Source organism: Salvelinus sp. IW2-2015, linkage group LG28 (assembly GCF_002910315.2).
Source record: "Salvelinus sp. IW2-2015 linkage group LG28, ASM291031v2, whole genome shotgun sequence".
Taxonomy (NCBI): domain Eukaryota; kingdom Metazoa; phylum Chordata; class Actinopteri; order Salmoniformes; family Salmonidae; genus Salvelinus; species Salvelinus sp. IW2-2015.
Genome location: NC_036868.1, coordinates 6055326 through 6076535, shown reverse-complemented (window position 1 = coordinate 6076535; position 21210 = coordinate 6055326). Strand labels below are relative to the sequence as shown.

The window sequence follows — 21210 nt, the reverse complement described above, 5'->3', positions numbered from 1 at the left end:
CAAAGATGAAATGGGAGAGAGTTGACATATTATTCTGACAGGAAACTCATTTATCCCATCCTGAACACGAGAAACTCGAGAAAATGGGCTATAGGGATAGCTTTTTCTCTTATAAAACGGGTAGATGGGGTGTTGCAATTTTTATCCCAAATTCAGTAAATGTTTTGTTTATGTCATAAATAAAAGACAAGGAGGGTAGATTTATCCTTGTTAAATGTAAACTGGATCGCAAGGAAGTTACATTATTGAATGTACATTATACGTGCCCCCGGGGAGTGACATCGTCTTCTTTAGGAAGGAAACCTCTGGCACTCTTATCTGTGGAGGGGATTTTAACATGATTTCAAACTCAAAATTGGACAGCACAAATCAAAATAGGTAAATAAGTCTGGTTGCTAAAAATATAAATTGGATATTACAGGAAGGATGTATTGCACAACTTCCATATGTCAGGAAGGGAATATACTTTTTACTTTTTCATGTACAGAGCAGATAGGCACAAGTCTAAAGATGTAGGATCGGGCAGATGTAGGATCATAATGGAGTTAACCTTAATAGCAAACCAAGAAATACTCTATGGAGGCTTAATACAAGCAAGCTGAATGATCCAGCATTCAAGGAATCAATAAAGACAGAATTGAACGTCTATCTGGAGAATAATGATAACAGGGAAGTATCCCCTTCTACATTGTGGGATGCAGCTAAGGCGGTTATTAGAGTGAAGATCATATCCACATCATCTCTCAAGAAAAGATTCAAGCAAAGAAACTGCTGAAATTACAGGAAACTTTAGGAAGCTCAGAACGATCTCATAGTCAATACAAAGACCCTCTTATATTACCAGAGATTCAACAGGTAAAACAGGAAATTGGCCAGATTTATAGTGAAGAAGTTGAGAAAAAGCTCAGGTTCCGCAAACAATGATATTATCAATGAGGCTCAAAGGCAACACAATTTCTAGCATGCAGACTCAGAAAACAATAAGCACATAATACAATTTGTGGGTGAAATATGAAATACAGAATTTTTGGATGAAATACAGAATGCATTTGAATCATGCTATACAAATCTGTACAAGCAACCAGAGAAGGTAGATGCACAGACAATATTATTTTTTTGTTGTTGACTTCCTTCAGAAATAACTACTGAAGAAATGAATAATGCAATGTCTAATCTAAACGTTAATAAGTCTCCAGGCTCTGATGGCTTCCCTTCAGAATGGTTCAAAGCCTTCAGAGAACAACTAACACCTCTACTTCAGGCCTGTTTTAACTGGACTCTGCGGGAGGGGGATCTACCACCACTGGAGAGAAGCCATAATATCTGTAATTCCAAAAGAGGGTAAAGATAAGCAGGAATGCAGTTCCTATAGACCTATCACAATTTTTAACATGGATTATAAACTGTATGCATCATTAACAGCCAAAAGAATAGAGGACATAATCCCAAAATTGATTGATGGGGATTAAACTGGGTTCATAAGGAATAGACAGACAACATAAGGAGAACATTACATGTCATGGACCACGTCAGTCAGGAGAAGATAAGTGCAATATTAATCAGACAAGTGCTATATTAATCAGTCTAGATGCAGAAAAAGCTTTTGATTCAGTGGGATGGGATTATCTATTCCAAGTTATGTATAGATTTGGTTTCAACAAAGAAGTGATACACTGTGCCAAAACACTATTCATGTCCGACTGCCAGAATAAAGATTAATGGACATTTGTCACTAATTATAATTTTAGAATGTGAGGCAAGACAAGGCTGTAATCTTTCACCCAGGCTCTTCTCCTTGTACATCGAGCCATTAGCCCAGGCAATAAGACAGGACCCATATTTAGAGGGAGTAACAGTAAGAGGCAGTGGACATAAGATTTGCATGTATGCTGATGATGTTCTCTTGTTCCTTAAAGACCCAGATTAAAGTGTACCTAGATTGATGGATGTTTTACAAACATTCTGGAAGATATTCAGGGTGTGTGCTAACTGTACATAAGACCCAAGCCCTAGTATATAATCATACCCCACAGGAAGCACTGAAGAGCAGGTATAACTTCCAGTGGATCTCTTCATCCATTAAATATCTTGAAGTAAACCTACCAAAAGATACACCCAAACTTTATGACATGAATTACGTTCCCATCAACAACAAAAATATATGATGACCTGAACAGGTGGAATTCGCTTCCTTTGGATCTTAGTAGTTTGATCGAAACAATCAAAATGAACATCCTGCCAAGGTGACTGTATTTGTTCCAATCAAATCAAATCAAATCAAATCAAATCAAATTTTATTAGTCACATACACATGGTTAGCAGATGTTAATGCGAGTGTAGCGAAATGCTTGTGCTNATCAAATCAAATCAAATCAAATCAAATCAAATTTTATTAGTCACATACACATGGTTAGCAGATGTTAATGCGAGTGTAGCGAAATGCTTGTGCTTCTAGTTCCGACAATGCAGTAATAACCAACAGTAATCTAACCTAACAATTCCACGCTAATTCCACGCTACTACCTTACACACACACACAAGTGTGAAGGGATAAAGAATATGTACATAAAGATATATGGATGAGTGGTGGTACAGAACGGCATGGCAGATGCAGTAGATGGTATAGAGTACGGTATATACATATGAGATGAGTACTGTAGGGTATGTAAACATAAAGTGGCATAGTTTAAAGTGATAGCCAATCACTGCCCAATCAAATCCCACCTAAACAGTTTAAGGAATGGAACAAACGGATATCAAGGTTTGATTTGATTTGATTTACGACTCAATTAAGCTCTACTAACTTGAGGTATGGGAAAGAATTCTGTTGGAAGGATGTTATCCGTTTCTTCACAACACCTAAACTGAAATCAAAACAGACTATTGGAGAGAATGTGGGCTATCAAGGGTGGATCACACTCATATATTTTGGTCCTGCCCTGCTGTTTAATCCTACTGTGGAGAAATAAGAAAAAAATGAAGTGGTTTTGACATAGAACAAGCATTCATCAAACATTAATTTCTCTGTATTTAGGTGAAATACCTGATAACTTACACAATAGAGAAAAGTATCTCTTGAAGGTCCTACTGGCAGCCAGTAAAAAGGCTATCACTAGGAAATGGCTACAAAAAGACCCCGTGACCCAATGGGTAGACATTGTTAAAGAAATACCCTATATGGAGCGTATGACCTTTAAGAACACATGAAGAGAGAGGCCAGGAATACTGGGAAAAATGGGTTTCTAATTCAAAGATGATGTTACTGTTGTACGCATGATGTATACTGTACCTGCCAGACCGTTTTTTGTTTATGTGTTCTTCAATAAAAAATAAAGTATAAAAATATATATAACGGTCCACCACCCAAAGGACATCCAGCCAACTTGACACAACGGCATCCCTGTGGAACGCTTTCGACACCTTGTAGAGTCCATCCACCGATGAATTGAGTCTGTTCTGAGGGCAAAAGGGGGTGCAACTCAATATTAGGGAGGTGTTCTTAATGTTTGGTATACTACTGTATGTAGGAAGTGCTAAAGGCATGATAGCGCCCTTACATTAATTTCCACGGATGTAACATTATTCAAAAGTCTATGAATAATTAGGGTCTAATTAGTGAGAGGGGGAAATCTTTCATCTCTCTCAACCAGGTCTGCCTCCTCCATCTCCCTCCATTTACAGGGTGATACTAATTTCTGAGAGGCTAGCTCCCTAATGGTACCCTATTCCCTATATAGGGCCCTGGTCAAAAGTAGTGCGCTATAAAGGGAATAGGGTGCTATTTGGAATGTAAGGTTTTCTGCTGATGAAAAGACTGATGTGCTTAAGTAGAATTAATATTTTTCATCTGAAGAAATATGAGATGTGCAGTGATTCAGATTAAGCCTATTATATTAACTAATTAGGGGATCTGTTCATTATGGAGGAAATCATTACTAAATGCAAATTACTTCTACTATGAATCTAATGTAGACCAAAAAAAATATGTTGAAGACATATTGGTTCAAATCAAATATAATCAAATTGTATTCGTCACATGCGCCGAATACAACAGGTGTAGACCTTACAGTGAAATACTTACTTATGAGCCCCTAACTGACAATGCAGTTTAACAAAAATACAGATGAGAATAAGAGATAAAAGTAACAAGTAATTAAAGAGCAGCAGTGAAATAACAATACTGAGGCTATATACAGATGGGTACCGATACAGAGTCAATGTGCGGGGGCACCGGTTATTTGAGGTAGACTTGGCGCTCCGGTTCCGCTTGCCGTGCGGTAGCAGAGAGAACAGTCTATGACTAGGGTGGCTGGAGTCTTTGACAATTTTTAGGGCCTTCCTCTGACACCACCTCTTATAGAGGTCCTGGATGGCAGGAAGCTTGGCCCCAGTGATGTACTGGGATGTTCGCACTACCCTCTGTAGTGCCTTGCGGTCAGAGGCCGAGCAGTTGCCATACCAGGCAATGATTTAACCAGTCAGGATGCTCTCGAGGGTGCAGCTGTAGAACCTTTTGAGGATCTGAGGACTCATGTCAAATCTTTTCAGTCTCCTGAGGGGGAATAGGTTTTGTCGTGCCCTCTTCACGACTGTCTTGGTGTGCTTGGACCATGTTAGTTTGTTGGTGATGTGGACACCAAGGAACTTGAAGCTCTCAACCTGCTCCACTGCAGCCCCGTCGATGAGAATGGGGGCGTGCTCGTTCCTCTTTTTACTGTAGTCCACAATCATCTCCTTTGTCTTGATCACGTTGAGGGAGAGGTTGTTGTCCTGGCATCACATGGCCAGGTCTCTGACCTCCTCCCTATAGGCTGTCTCGTCGTTGTCGGTGATCAGGCCTACCACTGTTGTGTCATCGGCAAATGTAATGATGGTGTTGGAGTCGTGCCTGGCCGTGCAGTCATGAGTGAACAGGGAGTACAGGAGGGGACTGAGCACGCACCCCTGAGGGGCCCCTGTGTTGAGGATCACATCGGCTGTGGAGAGAGTGAGCACACATTCTTCCGGAACAGTTGGTGCTGTCATGCATGTTTCAGTGTTATTTGCCTCGAAGCGAGCATAGAAGTGGTTTAGCTTGTCTGGTAGGCTCGTGTCACTGGGTAGCTCCCGGCTGTGCTTCCCTTTGTAGTCTGTAATGGTTTGCAAGCCCTGCCACATCCGACGAGTGTCAGAGCTGGTGTAGTACGATTCGATCTTAGTCCTGTATTGATGCTTTGCCTGTTTGATGGTTCATCAGAGGGCATAGCGGGATTTCTTACAAGCTTCCGTGTTAGAGTCCCGCTCCTTGAAAGCGGCAGCTCTAGCCTTTAGCTCAGTGTGGATGCTGCCTGTAATCCATGGCTTTTGTTGGGGTATGTACGTACAGTCACTGTGGGGACGATGTCATCAATTGACTTATTGATGAAGCCAATGACTGATGTGGTGTACTCCTCAATGCCATTGGAGAAATCGCGGAACATATTCCAGTCTGTGCTAGCAAAACAGTCCTGTAGCTTAGCATCTGCTTCCTCTGACCACTTTTTTATTGATCTAGTCACTGGTGCTAGAAACAGGAGGATAGAATTATGGTCAGATTTGCCAAATGGAGGGAGAGGGAGAGCTTTGTATGCGTCTCTGTGTGTAGAGTAAAGGTGGTCCAAAGTTATTTTCCCTCTGGTTGCACATTTAACATGCTGATAGAAATTTGGTAAAACAAATTTAAGTTTCCCTGCATTAAAGTCCCCAGCTACTAGGAGCGCCGTCTCTGGGTAAGCATTTTCTTGTTTGCTTATGGCGGAATGCAGCTCATTCAACGCAGTCTTAGCCTCTGACTCTGGTGGTATGTAAACAGCTACAAAGAATACAGATGAAAACTCTCTCAGTAGTGTGGTAGTTATTGTCACATATAGGGACAGATATAATACTATAGAGCAAAAACATGTGTACATCAGACCACAGGAGGAGAAGGCGACACTTAAGTGCATAGGACAGCTGGACATACTAATGTTAGAGGGACACATAGTCTYCTYMTCCTAATAAGGGCAAACATYCCYAAGAGRACACCAAYCTAAACATAAGTACGAAGGCCAAAGACATAGGCCCATAGGATAGATGGACATATATTATTTTTAGGACATGAAGGGGTCCTGCCACCATTATAACCTAACTGAAAGCAGATATGGGCGTTATTGGGCGTGAACAAGCAGGAAGCTTAAACTAAAAGATAATGGTGGCAGATGGACTGAGGGAAGGAACTTCATTTGCATATAGGGTGGACTCATATGCTGTATGTGTATAAGAACAGAGCCAGTGCTTAGGGTCTGTGGGTGGTTCCGCGGACCAGCACGGCTTATGATATTTCTGTATTAAAAGCCTTTATTGAATTCACAAGTTCTTGTAAGTGTTATATTTGTAAGACGATTTTCCACCACAGTAGGTAGTGTGGTCTACAGCTTATCATGAGATACTCTACCTCTGGCGAGCAATAGCTCGAGACTTCCTTAGATATTGTGTACCAGCTGTTGTTTACAAAAATAAATAGACCGTCGCCCCTTGTCTTACCAGATGCCACTGTTCTATCCTGCCGGTACATCGGCAGGATATGTTGATGTTGTCATCGTTCAGCCACGACTCCGTGAAGCATAGGATGTTACAGTTTAGAACAGTGGTAGTTTAATCTCCCGCGTAACTTGTTGATTTTATTGTCCAAAGATTGCACGTTTGCTAGCAGAATGGAGGGAAGTGGGGGTTTATTCGATCGCCTACGAATTCTCAGAAGGCAGCCCGACCTTCGCCCCCTCTTTCTCCACCTCCCCTTCACGCAGATCACGGGGATCAGGGCCTGTTTCCGAGGAAGCAGTGTATCGTTCGCGTCGGCGTTGTCAGAGTCGTGAAAGAAAAAAGAGGATTCTGCTCGTCCGTGGTAAGTAATCACTGTCCTGATGTCTAGAAGTTATTTTCGGTCATAAGAGACAGTAGCGGCAGCATTATGTACAAAATAAGTATAAAAATAAGTTACAAACAACGCAAATAAACAAACAAAAAAACCACAATCGGCTTGGGGTACGTCTGCCATCCTTTCTGGCGCCATCTTGTTCCTTATTCCTTTTAATTTCAGCAAAAATAATTATAGAAAAGAGGAATAATAATGATATACTTCATAGAAATATAAAAAGCGTTTAAAGTGTACTGGCAGCATTGTCCTCTGTAGTGGCACTGCTGTAGCTGTTCACTTCAGCACCATGGACAGAGACAGAAAAGCAAAGCCCTGACTAACAGTGGGGTGCTTCATTGAACAGCTTTCCTTCTACATAAATGCATCAACTTCATGCTTGCAGTCCTTATAAATGATCATTACAAAATTTGGGATGATCTCTAGTTTTTCGACAAGAATGATGCTTACTTGAATGCATACTACTATACAATTCTTCTCCTTTTATACCCCAAAAAAGATTAAAATACTTTTTTTATACAGGCCTTTTATTCAGGGACAATATCTACATTACTGTCTCCCAAATCAACTGGAATGCGGCAGCCATGGTTGTTCTTCCCATTTAGGATAATAAGCCCAAGGCTAGGGATGGCTAGATCGAGGAGAAAAGGGCCACTTCTGAAACCTGTGCATCAAAGGACACATTCACTGAGGCTAAACTAATTTAGATCCTCCTATTACCGTCATTATTAACATCAGTGAGTTTTCATCATCAGGAGAGGCTGAGCTGTAAGAATTCAGAGGTCACTCAAATAGCTGCTCTCATCTCATCCCTCCTCCACAGCTCTTCACTGACAAAGAGAAGATTAGGCAGTCTTTGTGTGGTTGCCGTGCCCCCTTGTTGCCAAGTGACCCGACCTTCTCCATCCACATAGCATCTGAGTAATTTGAGAAGGCTGGCTGTAATACATTTCAACCAATCCTCTTGTGATTGTAAATTGCATCAAGCTCGCTATTCATTCAATCTGTTCTTTGTTGGAATGTCTTTTTTTTGTGGCACTACAGGTAATGCAATAGTGTACGGTAACACCATTGACGTGTACACCTGTGTGGAGACTCTGTTATGCCTGGATGTCCAAGGCTATCGCATCCACCTGGTCCATCTGCCCACCACGGAGGGCTCCAGCTGCAGCCCCAGCTCGTGCTTCAGCAACCCCACAGTGGAGAAGGCCATGAAGAAGGCCTTGGAGAAGAGTGGGGTCCATGTTCACCACAACTGCTTGCTGGCCCAGATGAATGACGGACAGAACCCTGAGCCAATCACCTCCTTGTCCTTCACCAGTGACAGTCAGCCTCTCCGGCTGGAGTGCTCTGTAAGTCCAAATCACCATCTCTGAGAGAAAAGAGGCGCTCTTACTAGGGTGCAGTAGCCTCATACTTGATTCAGTGAATTTGTAACAGGTCTCTAAAATGGAATGTATATCAGAGGTGTTGTGGGCTTCAATCATTTTTGGTCTCTTATTGTCCATTTTAATTGTGGATTTCATAATCTTATGAGCAGAGTAAAATAGTTGGTAGCAGGATCATTTAATGTAGTAAAACTGCCTAACCATCCTCGATTTCTCTCTGTAGGTGTTTATGAACCTCTCCTCCAAAGGTGTGGACTACGATGCCTTTAAGACCATCAACGACGCCTGTCTGGTGTACGACGGCCGACTGGTCATAGACACCACATTCCATACGAACGACTCCACCATCCGCGCAGCCGGGCCCCTCACCAAGTTTGCCCGGCGCTATCACGCAGACCAGTGGTCCCACTCCAGCTTCAACTCTAGGGAGGTGGGCCAGGAGCTGGCTGCTGCTCTGCTGCCCTTCTTCGACCCCACGCTGGAGCCGGCCGTCAACTCTCCAGCCGACCTGGACCGCCTCATCCCCATCTACACACAAGCCAAGATCCAAGGTCTGCTGCCGTCCAACACAGACATAGCCAGAGAAATGATTTTCATCCATGTGTTATAGTTAAGCAATAAGGCCTGAGGGGATGTGGAATATGGCCAGTATACCACGGCTAAGGGCTGTTCTTAATGACGACGCAGCGCAGAGTGCATGGATACAGCCTTTAGCCTTGGCATTCAGGGCACTAATCACCCAGTTTATAATACTGATTGAGTCATAATTCTAATTATAACTAATTCATTGTTGATTTATTCATTATTGATTTATTGTTGATTTATTCAAAACCCAAAGGTTCGCACATTGTATGTCCTGTTATCTTGTCTGTTCAGGACAATGTACTCCATCTCACATTTTTATGTAATGCTAAATTGTACCCTGGTAATGGAATCTCTGAGCTACTCGCTTCTTTCTCATTTTACTGTTTGATCATCAAACAACAATGAACCATAACAATGGCCGAATCTGTATTTGTTTAGTCACAGGGTAAACAAGGTCAGGTGAAGAGCTGTGCTCACAATACAACCACTTATTTTTGTCCGTTTCAAACAAATTGAAAAGCCTTGAACGTTTTTCCTAGTGGTAGAAATACCTTATCACCCTGCATTATTCTACAGCATTGTCTGTAGTAACTACTGTGGTAGTTATCCACCCATATACAATTCTGTTCATTTGAAAATAAATATAGTACTGTAACTATTTATTGCTCATCAAGTTACCATGTGTTTTTATAAATATTACACTAATTAGGTATTTCAAAGCATCCCACAGTTGGAAACATTATTTTCAGACACTGTAAGCAAGACATGTCTGTGACTTGGAGTCATGCCTGGGTTTTCATTGTTTATTGGCATCATAGACCCATAAAACCCTGTTCAGCTGTTCTATCTGCTTGTAACATCTGTACACACTGTTTTTACCAAGGTGGTAGACTGCCAGGAGGATACAGTTATCTCCATGCTACCAAACCAGAGCAAAGGCCATCTGCAGTTCACCCTGTAGAGGTAGGTACCATTTTAAATCCTCACTAGAAAGTGCATGGCTTGATTATTTTGTCACATAAGTATGCATTTCTCTTTGTGACTGCTCATTTTGAAAAGCAAGTTCTGCAAAAGATCGAGATTATTTTTCCAAGTTCTCATACAAGTTGTAATGTTAACAACAATACTGAAATCTCTGTCTGATTTGTCCTATTCTCCCCAGGGAAGAGAGATCCTGACTGGCCGCATTGAGACTGGCAACTACTTCCACCTGCACCTGAACCAGTACGACATGGTGGAGACAATCACCTGTCTGTCACTGAAGCCCTTCCCAGTCTCCAACTACCTGTGTCTCTATGGGAAACATGAGCTGCTGCTCAACCGCCTGTGTTCCCGTTATGATGAAGGGCTGGTTCACGACCTCTACATGTAGGTAGCTGCTGGGGTTGTTTACATTACAGTACACTACAGAGAGGAGGGAGTGGGGAGATTCAAGTCTCTGGAAAGATACACTAGATGGCCAAAAGCATGTGGACACACCTTCAAATGAGTGGATTCTGCTATTTCAGCCACACCTTGTATAAAATCGAGCACACAGCCATGCAATCTCCATAGACAAACATTGGCAGTAGAATGGCCCGTACTGAAGAGCTCAGTGACTTTCAACGTGGCACCGTGATAGGATGCCACCTTTCCAACAAGTCAGTTCGTCAAATTTCTGACCTGCTAGAGCTGCCCCGGTCAACTGTAAGGGCTGTTATTGTGAAGTGGAAATGTCTAGGAGCAACAATGGCTCAACCGCGAAGTAGTAGGCCACACAAGCTCACAGAACGGGACTGACTAGTGCTGAAGCGCGTAGGGTGTAAGAATCATCTGTCCTCGATTGCAACACTCTTTGGAAACCATGTCAGCACAATACCTGTTCGTCGGGAGCTTCATGACATGGGTTTCCATGGCCAAGCAGCCGCACACAAGCCTAAGATTGTCATGCACAATGACAAGCGTTGGCTGGAGTGGTATAAAGCTTGCCAACATTGGACTGTTTCAGCATGATAATGCCCCCATGCAGAAGCGAGGTCCATACATAAATGGTTAGTCGAGATCGGTGCGTAAGAACTTGACTGGCCTGCACAGAGCCCTGAACTCAACCTCATTGAACATCTTTGGGATGAATTGGAACGCCGACTGTGAGCCAGGCCTAATCGCCCAACATCAGTGCCCAACCTCACTAATGCTCTTGTGGCTGAATGGAAGCAAGTCCCTGCAGCAATGTTCCAACATCTAGTGGAAAGCCTTCCCAGAAGAGTGGAGGCTGTTATAGCAGCAAAGGGGGGACCAACTCCATATTAATGCCCATGATTTTGAAACAATGTTTGACGAGCAGGTGTCCACATACTCTTGGCCATGTAATATATACAGTGGGGCTAAAAAGTATTTAGTCAGCCACCAATCGTGCAAGTTCTCCCACTTAAAAAGATGAGAGAGGCCTGTAATTTTCATCATTGGTACACTTCAACTATGACAGACAAAATGAGGAAAAAAAATCCAGAAAATCACATTGTAGGATTTTTTATGAATTTATTTGCAAATTATGGTGGAAAATAAGTATTTGGTCACCTACAAACAGCAAGATTTCTGGCTCTCACAGACCTGTAACCCCTTCTTTAAGAGGCTCCTCTGTCCTCCACTCGTTACCTGTATTAATGGCACCTGTTTGAACTTGTTATCAGTATAAAAGACACCTGTCCACAACCTCAAATAGTCACACTCCAAACTCCACTTGGCCAAAACCAAAGAGCTGTCAAAGGACACCAGAAACAAAATTGTAGACCTGCACCAGGCTGGGAAGACTGAATCTGCAATAGGTAATGTCGTGTCTTTGACTATGCCAGATTGATTGCTATGACATGCTATTCTATAAAATTTATTTCTCCGTAATTAATATTACCTGATTGAACTAATCATGTAAATATTAATTAACTAGAGAGGGACACCACGAAAGAATATTTATAGAGCTGTTATCTTTCGAATAAACTCTTAAAGATTTTGTAATATTTTACTAAATAGCCGTCACATTAATCGTCATTATTTCAGTCTCATCTGAAAGTTGTAAGTCCTTGATTGTCTGCAAGAATCCTGGCTAACAAGTTGATTCAGCAATACAAAATTGGGTTTAATTATTTATTTTACTAAATACCTAACTAATCACACAGAATCACACATATACAATTAAATCATAACTTGATACAAATTAAACGTCATACAGAAAACGTCCCTAGCGGGCGAATAGATATGACAGCTTGTTACACAAAGGGAATGGGCTGAGTCTTAGTGAAAGAGCGTGAGATTCGGAACAGGGAAAAGCTGTGCTCTCGTAAATATAGTATCTTATGCATTCTAAATTACCGCCCATTTGACAAGGAAAATGCAATACATATTTACTCTGAGCTGCGCTTCAGTAGGTTGGTGGTAGATTGAAGGCCGTATCGACAACCCGAGTCCTCTGTCCTTTGAAGAACGTCTCTGGTAGTCACGGGAGACGTTGTAGTAACGTTGTGGGTAGTAGACGGGAATACTCGGACTGTCTTCCTAACCTGCGTTTGTAGCAGCTGTTGCCAACTCAACGGCTAGGAGATATCACTTCTGTAGTGAACACGAGTTCAAAGTTCATACCATTCACAATCAAAGTCCATGCTGATGTTGGCCTAGTTTCTGTAGTTATTGTCTGAACCATCTTGACATCGGATCGTCATCCAAAATGTACCCGGAACAGGAAGTTACATTTTTGTCACTGGCTTTATATAGTGGAGGTAGAGGGGTGTGTCTGAAAAGTCTATTACCCAGGTCTCTTCACAGGGGCGGGCCCCTGGTTGAGCAGAAGCCAAATTTATGAAAACACAGATCTCTCATTTGGAAGGTAAAATTACATTTCACCTCTTCACAAACAATGTCATATTCAAACATTTGAATTAAACAACAATTCCATGTGAATCCGATACCTCTGACGTTTAGACTTTTCACAGTAGTTTTATGTCATTCTATCATTGATGAGAATGTGTCAGAGGGCAACCGAACTGACATAATATACCTTAAGTACCACCGCATATGTACAGTTGGTTGGACTACCAGAATATAGTTCATTTCCCCCAACTTCTGATGTTACCAGAAATCTCTATGTTAACCCATGGGTTTCCTTTATGTCACATCAGTTATAGTGGGGAAGAGAGAAAAAGGGGGAAAGAGGTATTTATGACTGTCGTAAACCTACCCCCAACCCAACTGGAAATGGAAATGGAAATGGAAGACATACAAGACCACTGATAATCTCCCTCGATCTGGGGCTCCACGCAAGATCTCACCCCGTGGGGTCAAAATGATCACAAGAACGGTGAGCAAAAATCCCAGAACCACACGGGGGGACCTAGTGAATGACCTGCAGAGAGCTGGGACCAAAGTAACAAAGCCTACCATCAGTAACACACTACGCCGCCAGGGACTCAAATCCTGCAGTGCCAGACGTGTCCCCTGCTTAAGCGCAGTACATGTCCAGGCCCATCTGAAGTTTGCTAGAGAGCATTTGGATGATCCAGAAAGAAGATTGGGAGAAATGTCAGATGAAACCAAAATATAACTTTTTGGTAAAAACTCAACTCGTCGTGTTTGGAGGACAAAGAATGCTGAGTTGCATCCAAAGAAACACCATACCTACTGTGAAGCATGGGGGTGGACAAATCATGCTTTGGGGCTGTTTTTCTGCAAGGGGACCAGGACAACTGATCCGTGTAAAGGAAAGATGAATGGGGCCATGTATCGTGAGATTTTAAGTGAAAACCTCCTTCCATCAGCAAGGGCATTGAAGATGAAACATGGCTGGGTCTTTCAGCATGAACAATGATCCCAAACACAACCCGCCCGGGCAACGAAGGAGTGGCTTCGTAAGAAGCATTTCAAGGTCCTGGAGTGGCCTAGCCAGTCTCCAGATCTTAACCCATAGAAAATCTTTGGAGGGAGTTGAAAGTCCGTGTTGCCCAGCAACAGCCCCAAAACATCACTGCTCTAGAGGAGATCTGCATGGAGGAATGGGACAAAATACCAGCAACAGTGTGTGAAAACCTTGTGAAGACTTACAGAAAACGTTTGACCTCTGTCATTGCCAACAAAGGGTATATAACAAAGTATTGAGATAAACTTTTGTTATTGACCAAATACTTATTTTCCACCATAATTTGCAAATAAATGCATTAAAAATCCTACAATGTGATTTTCTGTTTTTTCTTTTCTCATTTTGTCTGTCATAGTTGAAGTGTACCTATGATGAAAATTACAGGCCTCTCTCATATTTTTAAGTGGGAGAACTTGCACAATTGGTGGCTGACTAAATACTTTTTTGCCCCACTGTAGTTACATTTCAAATGTTTACAGACAATACAAGTATGGTCAAGGAAAAAAGTAAATCAACGCACTGTCTTTATGTAAATCTGCATTTTGAGTAGGCAGCTCTCTCAGATGAAGTATGTCTTCAAGATACTGTTCCCTGTCAGTTTTTGCAGGTAGGCTAGTGTTTGGAGATCTGTGTTTGAGTGACCTCGTTTCTGATGTTTCAACACGCCATATATAGGAGCCATTGTCCCTGGGTCTAATCTATTAATGCAGGTTCCCAATCTGCTTCTTCTGCTCTGTGGAGAAGCTTAGCCACCCTGCCGTGTTCATAAGGCTCTCTAACACTTACTACATCTGGATTCATCACTGGCCCTTGTCATGGCTCTGAATGAGGCCACTCTCAATGTCATTATTGGAGCTGACTGAACACATCATCAACTGTTAAAATAATGAATTGTCCATGCTGTTGCTGTTCTGTTGGGGGTTCTTAGGGGAATGCACTAAATGTGTGTGTGTGTGCATGTGCGTGCGTGTGTGTGTGTATGTGTTGGTAGTTATTTCAGGGAGAAATGGTGCCTGGCGATATATCATGATCGCTTTTCAGACTTTGAGCAGGAAATGCACCAGATAATGGAATCAACTAAAGTGCAGGTTGGATTTGTCTCATCTTTCTCCATTCACATTCATATGGTTAATGTGTTGAACTGTTTGTCTACCGATACTATTTGTCATTGCTATGGTCTTTTTTGAGGGGGGGGGCTTTTAACGAAGGCCTTCTCTCTTTCTCCAGGACCACAATGATGTGTCCATTTCAGAGCTCGTTCAGAGAATGATAGACGAGAAGCTGGACATTATTGAGGAACCGAACGTGTTTCTCAAGAAGGTGTTGGAAACAAGTGGGGGATTGGCTTCCTTGAAGACCAGCACTCTGAATTACCTGAGGTACAACAGGTACCACCTGACTATGTATGCCCAGCCTGGACTACTGTAACTGCTCCTACATCTTATCTTACCTCAACCCACATTTTAAATGACATATTCATCACATAGAAATATTCCATTGTTTTTATTTAATTAAAACGTTGTAGAATCATCCAACTGTAGTAAAAACATTGACATTCAATTGAGTTAATTTGAACAGAAAATACAGTAGCCAATGTTTTTAATAAATGTACTTGTGATTTTAGATAGACAATAATATTAGGTTATGTACACACTTTTAGCATGAACAAGAACACTAACTTGTAGTTGTCTTAATTTTATGAGAAGTTAAGGTTGACTGATTTGAGAAAACAGAGAAAACAAAACAATCCTCATTAAGTGTTATAATAAAGTCACAACGAATTGTCAAATTCAGCTTTCTCACATAACAGTTTTTGCTCAAATTCGCATTAAAGGTCACTTGTAATTGTAACTGCAACGGTTATTGGGATGACTGATACGACCTAGGCCTAGAGGAAAGTGGATTTAGTGAGTGGGAGGAGGGGTTCTATATTCTACAGCTGTATGGTAATGAGGCTCAAATCTTCACTGCCTCTCTGCGCAGCACACGCCAATGAACAAATAGCCGCACACGCGCCTCAAGGTATGGGATCGTTCAAGCGTTTATCAAATAGCTCGGTAAGATAAACGTTAATTGGTAGAATATATGAATCTATGAAATGACATGGCTCAATGACACCCAATGAATTGTGTCATCCCCTGGCTATTGAATAATTAGCCATTTTAATGCAAACAATTTCCCAGAGGAAGGCAATTTAAAAAGTATTTGAAAACATGGTATTCTAACATGACCTACAGTATAAGCCTATAATATAGGCCTATAGGTCATGTTAGAATACCATGTTTTCAAACACTTTTTAAAGATTTTACCTACTGAAAAAAATCTTTAATTATTATTTGCATCATTGTTTGGGCCTTGGATAATTACTTTTTTCCCTAACTGTAAATTAAATCTTCCAGATTTGTGTGATTGTTTTAATTCGTAACCTATTATGTGTGCTTTGATTCTTAATTATACTGGGGATATTTATTATTCAACCTCGAAGGAGATTTTGCCTCGACATATTTGCTGTTTCTGAATTAAGTCTATTGAGAATTTAAAAAGGAAACTTTCAGAATAGGCCTACTTGATCAGCAATAATTTCACGTAGCCCAATAATTTCACGTAATCTGAATTTAACGTTCAGATTAGTTTGAGCAACTTTATAGTTATATACATGTATATGCCTATTAATAACCGGAGAGGTCTATGCCATTCAAATCTCGTATTTGGTGAAATTCTGTCAACAGAAACAAAAAGACTTGGTAGACATCTGGCATGTGGTTTATCACACACATTATTATGGAATGAAATCTTGACGCATTAGCCAAACTAGACAAGTCTTCTCGTTCCTCGCCATGGTGGTGGATAGCCCTTAGGCTATATTTTAGAGATGGGATCAGACCCTGAAGGAATTGGGTTTGACTGTTTTTAACGGAGAGATAATCATGGTATGGCCCATTTGGAGACGGTCGGCTTTGTCCAAACCACACTGATCACGCACAGCACGCGCCGACAATATCTATTGGCCAGATTGCTTTGTTGCACATTTTACCGTGCAATTTCCTTTTCAATCACAAGCGGGATACAGCTTGCAAAAGCGCTGCCATTGTAATGCAAAGCAGGGAACCCTGTTTCATTAATTATGTATGCGTAAAATGACTGATTCATATGTCCAGAGTTCAACTGTCGTATCCAACACATGTCGCTATGGATGCCTTGAAATGTTTCTTTGTTGCTTTTTTTTCTTTCTCTCCAATATAAATATTTGCTTGTTTTTTTTTTTTAAATGTGGTGTTTTAAAGGAATAGGCTATAGTTTAAACTTCGTATTGGTTGAACAATTTGTCGATTTTCTTTATCCTTGAATAAAGCTTAATAATTCTGCAATTGAAGCAGATTAAAACATGCAACTCAGCAATGTGTGTGTGTGTCTGCACAGAAGATACATTTTGGGTAGGCCAACTAATAAATAACATCAACCCCAACCATCTTTGTCATTGTCCGTTAAATCAGGCACCCCTCCCTAATTTTTATTTTAGATTCTAATGGTTGTTGTGTAGTGATGGACATCTCCTTTTTGGCAGATCTTTGTGTGCCCGACCCCTCCCCCCCGCATAAAGGAGGCACACAAAGCCGAGGCACGTGTGCATTTCTATGCAAACTCATCAGACCGTAAAAAGAGGAGGGTCCCGGCGTGTGCCTTCGATGGGACGAGGTTATGAGGGGGCAATGCGTGCATAGTAATATAAAAAAAACTCAGGTACATCTGCTTAGCAAGCTGCAAATCCTCCTATATTTCCACCCGAAACCAAGCCCTTCTCTCCACCCTCCCAAACCAACTCCGCAAATCCATAGGGATCTTAGTTCCATCTGATTGGTTGGGGTTGAGGCAACAAGGGGCGAGAACAATATCATAATTTCCCCTTAAAAAGAGTGCAGCTATGTCGTGATGAAAGCTTCTCGGGAGGAGAACGAATCAATAGCAGCCAGGGGAACGGTGAACAATCAGAGTGTCCGATGTGTCTGTAATAATAACCTGAACCTGGATTTTATTTCAACATAATCTGTGCGTCAACAGTGCCTTAATCTGTTCCGTCCATCGCAAAAATGCCAAGAGGATTTTTAGTGAAAAGGAACAAGAAACCAAACCCTATGTCTTACAGGGTACGCTCTGATGAGGTGGAGCAGGGACAGCAAGCTTTCGCATCCTTCCCTGAGCGCGCAGATGCAGCATCCCTGTTCTGCGAGGCATCAGCCACAGCAGCAGCCCCCGGACAAGATGCTAAACCCGTTCAGTTTGGGAACCCGGAGGCAGTGTACCAGGTTCTCTACAGCCCCACCCGGCCCGTCAGTAAAGACCATGAACAAGGATATTTAGAGAGACATTTCAATCTCGGCTCACCGGTGTCTGCTGAATCCTTTCCCACACCTGCAGTGCTTACGACTTTAGATCCCCTCTTTGCCCCAGTGGACCTAAAAATCGGTACTAGTAATTGCAATCGGACCGGGACAACCACGAACCCAAATCTACCCGCTGTCACCGGGAATGGCACCAAAAGGCCTTCAAGCGACACCGAGCGTAAAAACAAGCCTCCATCAAAAAGAAACAAAGCTATCAAGAAACTACATTTCGAAGACGAGATGACCACATCACCCGTGCTTGGGCTAAAAATTAAAGAGGCTCCCATCGACCAAAAACCCAGACCACAGCCGGCAGCAGGTGACAAGCCTCTCGGTGAGTTCGTCTGTCAACTGTGCAGAGACTGTCTCTTATACACATCTAGATGTGTATAAGAGACAGTCTGTCAACTGTGCAGAGAAGCATATGGCGACCCCTTCGCGCTGGCCCAGCATAAGTGTTCCAGGATAGTGAGGATTGAGTACAGATGCCCTGAATGTGATAAGGTTTTCAGCTGCCCGGCAAACCTAGCCTCCCACAGGCGCTGGCACAAACCAAAYCCWCAYAATAKKGCGTCAATYTCTGGRGCYCAAKATATTAAATCKSAGYGTGATAAGATGRSCYCGKTRGARAAGGCTGTYTCTGAWGAAATAAAGSMCCGGAGRGAWAGAGACACACCCAGCCCCGGGCTGTCAGAGTCGGGATCAGTTGGATCAGAGGAGGGTCTCTATGATTGTCATCACTGTGGGAAAAAGTTTAAACGCCAGGCATACCTAAGAAAGCACATCCTATCTCAACATGCCACAGCTTCTCACAATACCAGCAGTGAGGTCCACGATGCCTATCCCTTATCCCAAAACGAAGGAAAGCCGAGTGACAAAACTCCAAGCCACGCACCATTGAATCTGAGTTCCTCAGGGTGCCACCTGTGCCCTGTTTGTGGAGAGGACTTTCCCAACAGAGTCAACCAGGAGAGGCACATCCGTCTCCTCCACTCCTCGCAGGTCTACCCATGCAAATACTGCCCTGCCATGTTCTACAGTTCTCCTGGACTTACACGGCACATCAACAAATGTCATCCCTCAGAAAACAGGCAGGTCATACTCCTTCAGATGCCTGTGCGACCAGCCTGTTAAACTGAAGAGATACCTGTGCCTTTACGCGTGGACGTCATACAGTATGCGTGAAGTTTGTCTCCGTCCTCGACCACTGCATTTAATAATGGGGGATTTAAAATCCCGTTTGGAGCTTGAATTATATATTTTTCAGACTCATCTTAGTTTATCTAAAGTACGTAAAGCATTAGACTGTTAACTTATTTTTCTAGGATCTCTGCACAAGTGCTTTTGCATTAGCTTCTAGACCTAAGAAAGGCATATCCTAGCTGTACCGTTGTCATAAAATTGCCTTTTAATTCACGGGCTGGAAATGTATCTATCACTTTATTAGCTTGTGAATCTGTGGACATTCAATTTTAGCTTTGTCTCTGAACATAATACAATTTGAAAGGTTTGCCCTAGTGTAGCCATCAATGCCTTGGATTAGAGCTCATGTACACTCCTGCTGTAAAACTGCCTTAATTTATATGTCGAATAATGATTGTTTTTAATGTCTTATTTATCATTGGCCAGATATTGTATCATTATTGTTATTTTACACGTGTATTGCCAATGTACTACACATAAAACCATCATGGTTATTTTCTATTTATTTATTTATTGAATTGATCTTATGTAAATTATGTTTTGTGTGATTTATGTGAGACTTATTCATGTATTTTTTCATGCCATAGCCAAATTATCCTTTTGACTTATTTATTTCAAGTTTACGTAGATACCGAGGATGGTGTATAAGTAATCGATTGACCCTGAGCTTATAAAACATTCTCTTCAATGCTCTTAAATGAAATCCTGTTTTTTTGCTCTGATTGTTTTATAACTATTAGCTATATGTCTAAATAATAAAAGCAAAAAAATCTATATTGTTTGACTAACTTGAATCCAAGAAAATTCTGTTTTCTGACCTGAGCTTGTAGCTTCAGGATCATGCAGCCACAGTGGTGGTGTTATTATAGTGCATTTCACTATTGTCAGAAAGTAAGTGGACGTGGCCTGGTCTTGGCCCTGCATGGTCAGTCAGTGAGGGAGTACAGGGTAGTGCAGGTGTTCAGCAGGTTGAGTTTGTTTTGTCTGTCTTCCTAAAAGGCTCCCCCTCAACACATTGACTCTTTGACTCAGGCTATCATCCTCACACCGGAGGCAGCATCCATTAGCAACATCCCATAGTTCAGCAGCACAGAGCAGACCAACAGGAAGCAGAGATGGCACTACTGCACCAGAGAGTGGTGTCCAAAACACATGTTTTGGACATCATTCCATTCCAGTCATTATACTCCACTCCAGTTATTATTATTAGCTGTCCTCCCCTCAGCAGCCTCCACTGACTGCATCCCATCACATAGTGCAGCACATGGCAGAGTATAGTTGGAGGGAATACTGGCTCCTGTCACTCTAGGGCTCAATTGAAGTCACATACATGTTTAAGACATTTTGTTTGTTGTAATAATCCTTCAGTCCATGCAACTATAATGAGAATCCACATAATATTAATTATTTAATTACACTGTAACTGGCTTAGTGACAATGCTGAGTATAATGCTTTAAAGTAATTAAGGGATTTTTTTTTTACTACTAAGGGTAAGCTCCCACTACACCTCATAGCCACCTGGGCTCCACCTGGTTCTCCATGGCAACCAGATCTCTGGAGGAGTAGAAAGATGTGACAACCGAGCCAGCCACACCCTTACACAGTAACTGCTGCTGGTGGTAGAGAACTGCAAGCTGTCAATTGCACATATTATGCTCACTGTCACTAAGAGTGGCATGGTCAGAAACCTAAGGCATGGCCCTATAAGCTTGTAAATAATCAGAACCCCCCCAAAACTTGATTGAGCTGGATGATAAAAACATAAAATGAATACAGTAAGAAGTGAGTATGGATATACCACTGAAAATGGAAAAGGTTTCTAAACTGGAATGGGTAGA

The 21210-nt window shown here is 41.9% G+C and overlaps 2 protein-coding genes across 2 annotated transcripts in view; both read left to right on the top strand.

Annotated features, from left to right (window-relative positions):
- Positions 1 to 17252, top strand: part of LOC111954073 (cilia- and flagella-associated protein 61-like) — a 36725-nt gene extending 19473 nt beyond the window's left edge. The window contains 6 exon segments of the mRNA XM_070435941.1: positions 7976 to 8283; positions 8543 to 8870; positions 9788 to 9867; positions 10067 to 10272; positions 14778 to 14874; positions 15014 to 17252. Coding sequence (XP_070292042.1) covers positions 7976 to 8283; positions 8543 to 8870; positions 9788 to 9867; positions 10067 to 10272; positions 14778 to 14874; positions 15014 to 15214 — 1220 coding nt within the window. The 3' untranslated portion in view covers positions 15215 to 17252.
- Positions 17253 to 17522: 270 nt separating this feature from the next.
- Positions 17523 to 20145, top strand: LOC111954646 (insulinoma-associated protein 1a-like). Its single transcript, XM_070435826.1, has 2 exons — positions 17523 to 18532; positions 18590 to 20145. Exons 1-2 carry the CDS (start codon positions 17875 to 17877, stop codon positions 19300 to 19302), a joined length of 1371 nt encoding a protein of 456 aa, XP_070291927.1. The 5' UTR covers positions 17523 to 17874; the 3' UTR covers positions 19303 to 20145.
- Positions 20146 to 21210: the final 1065 nt, after the last annotated feature.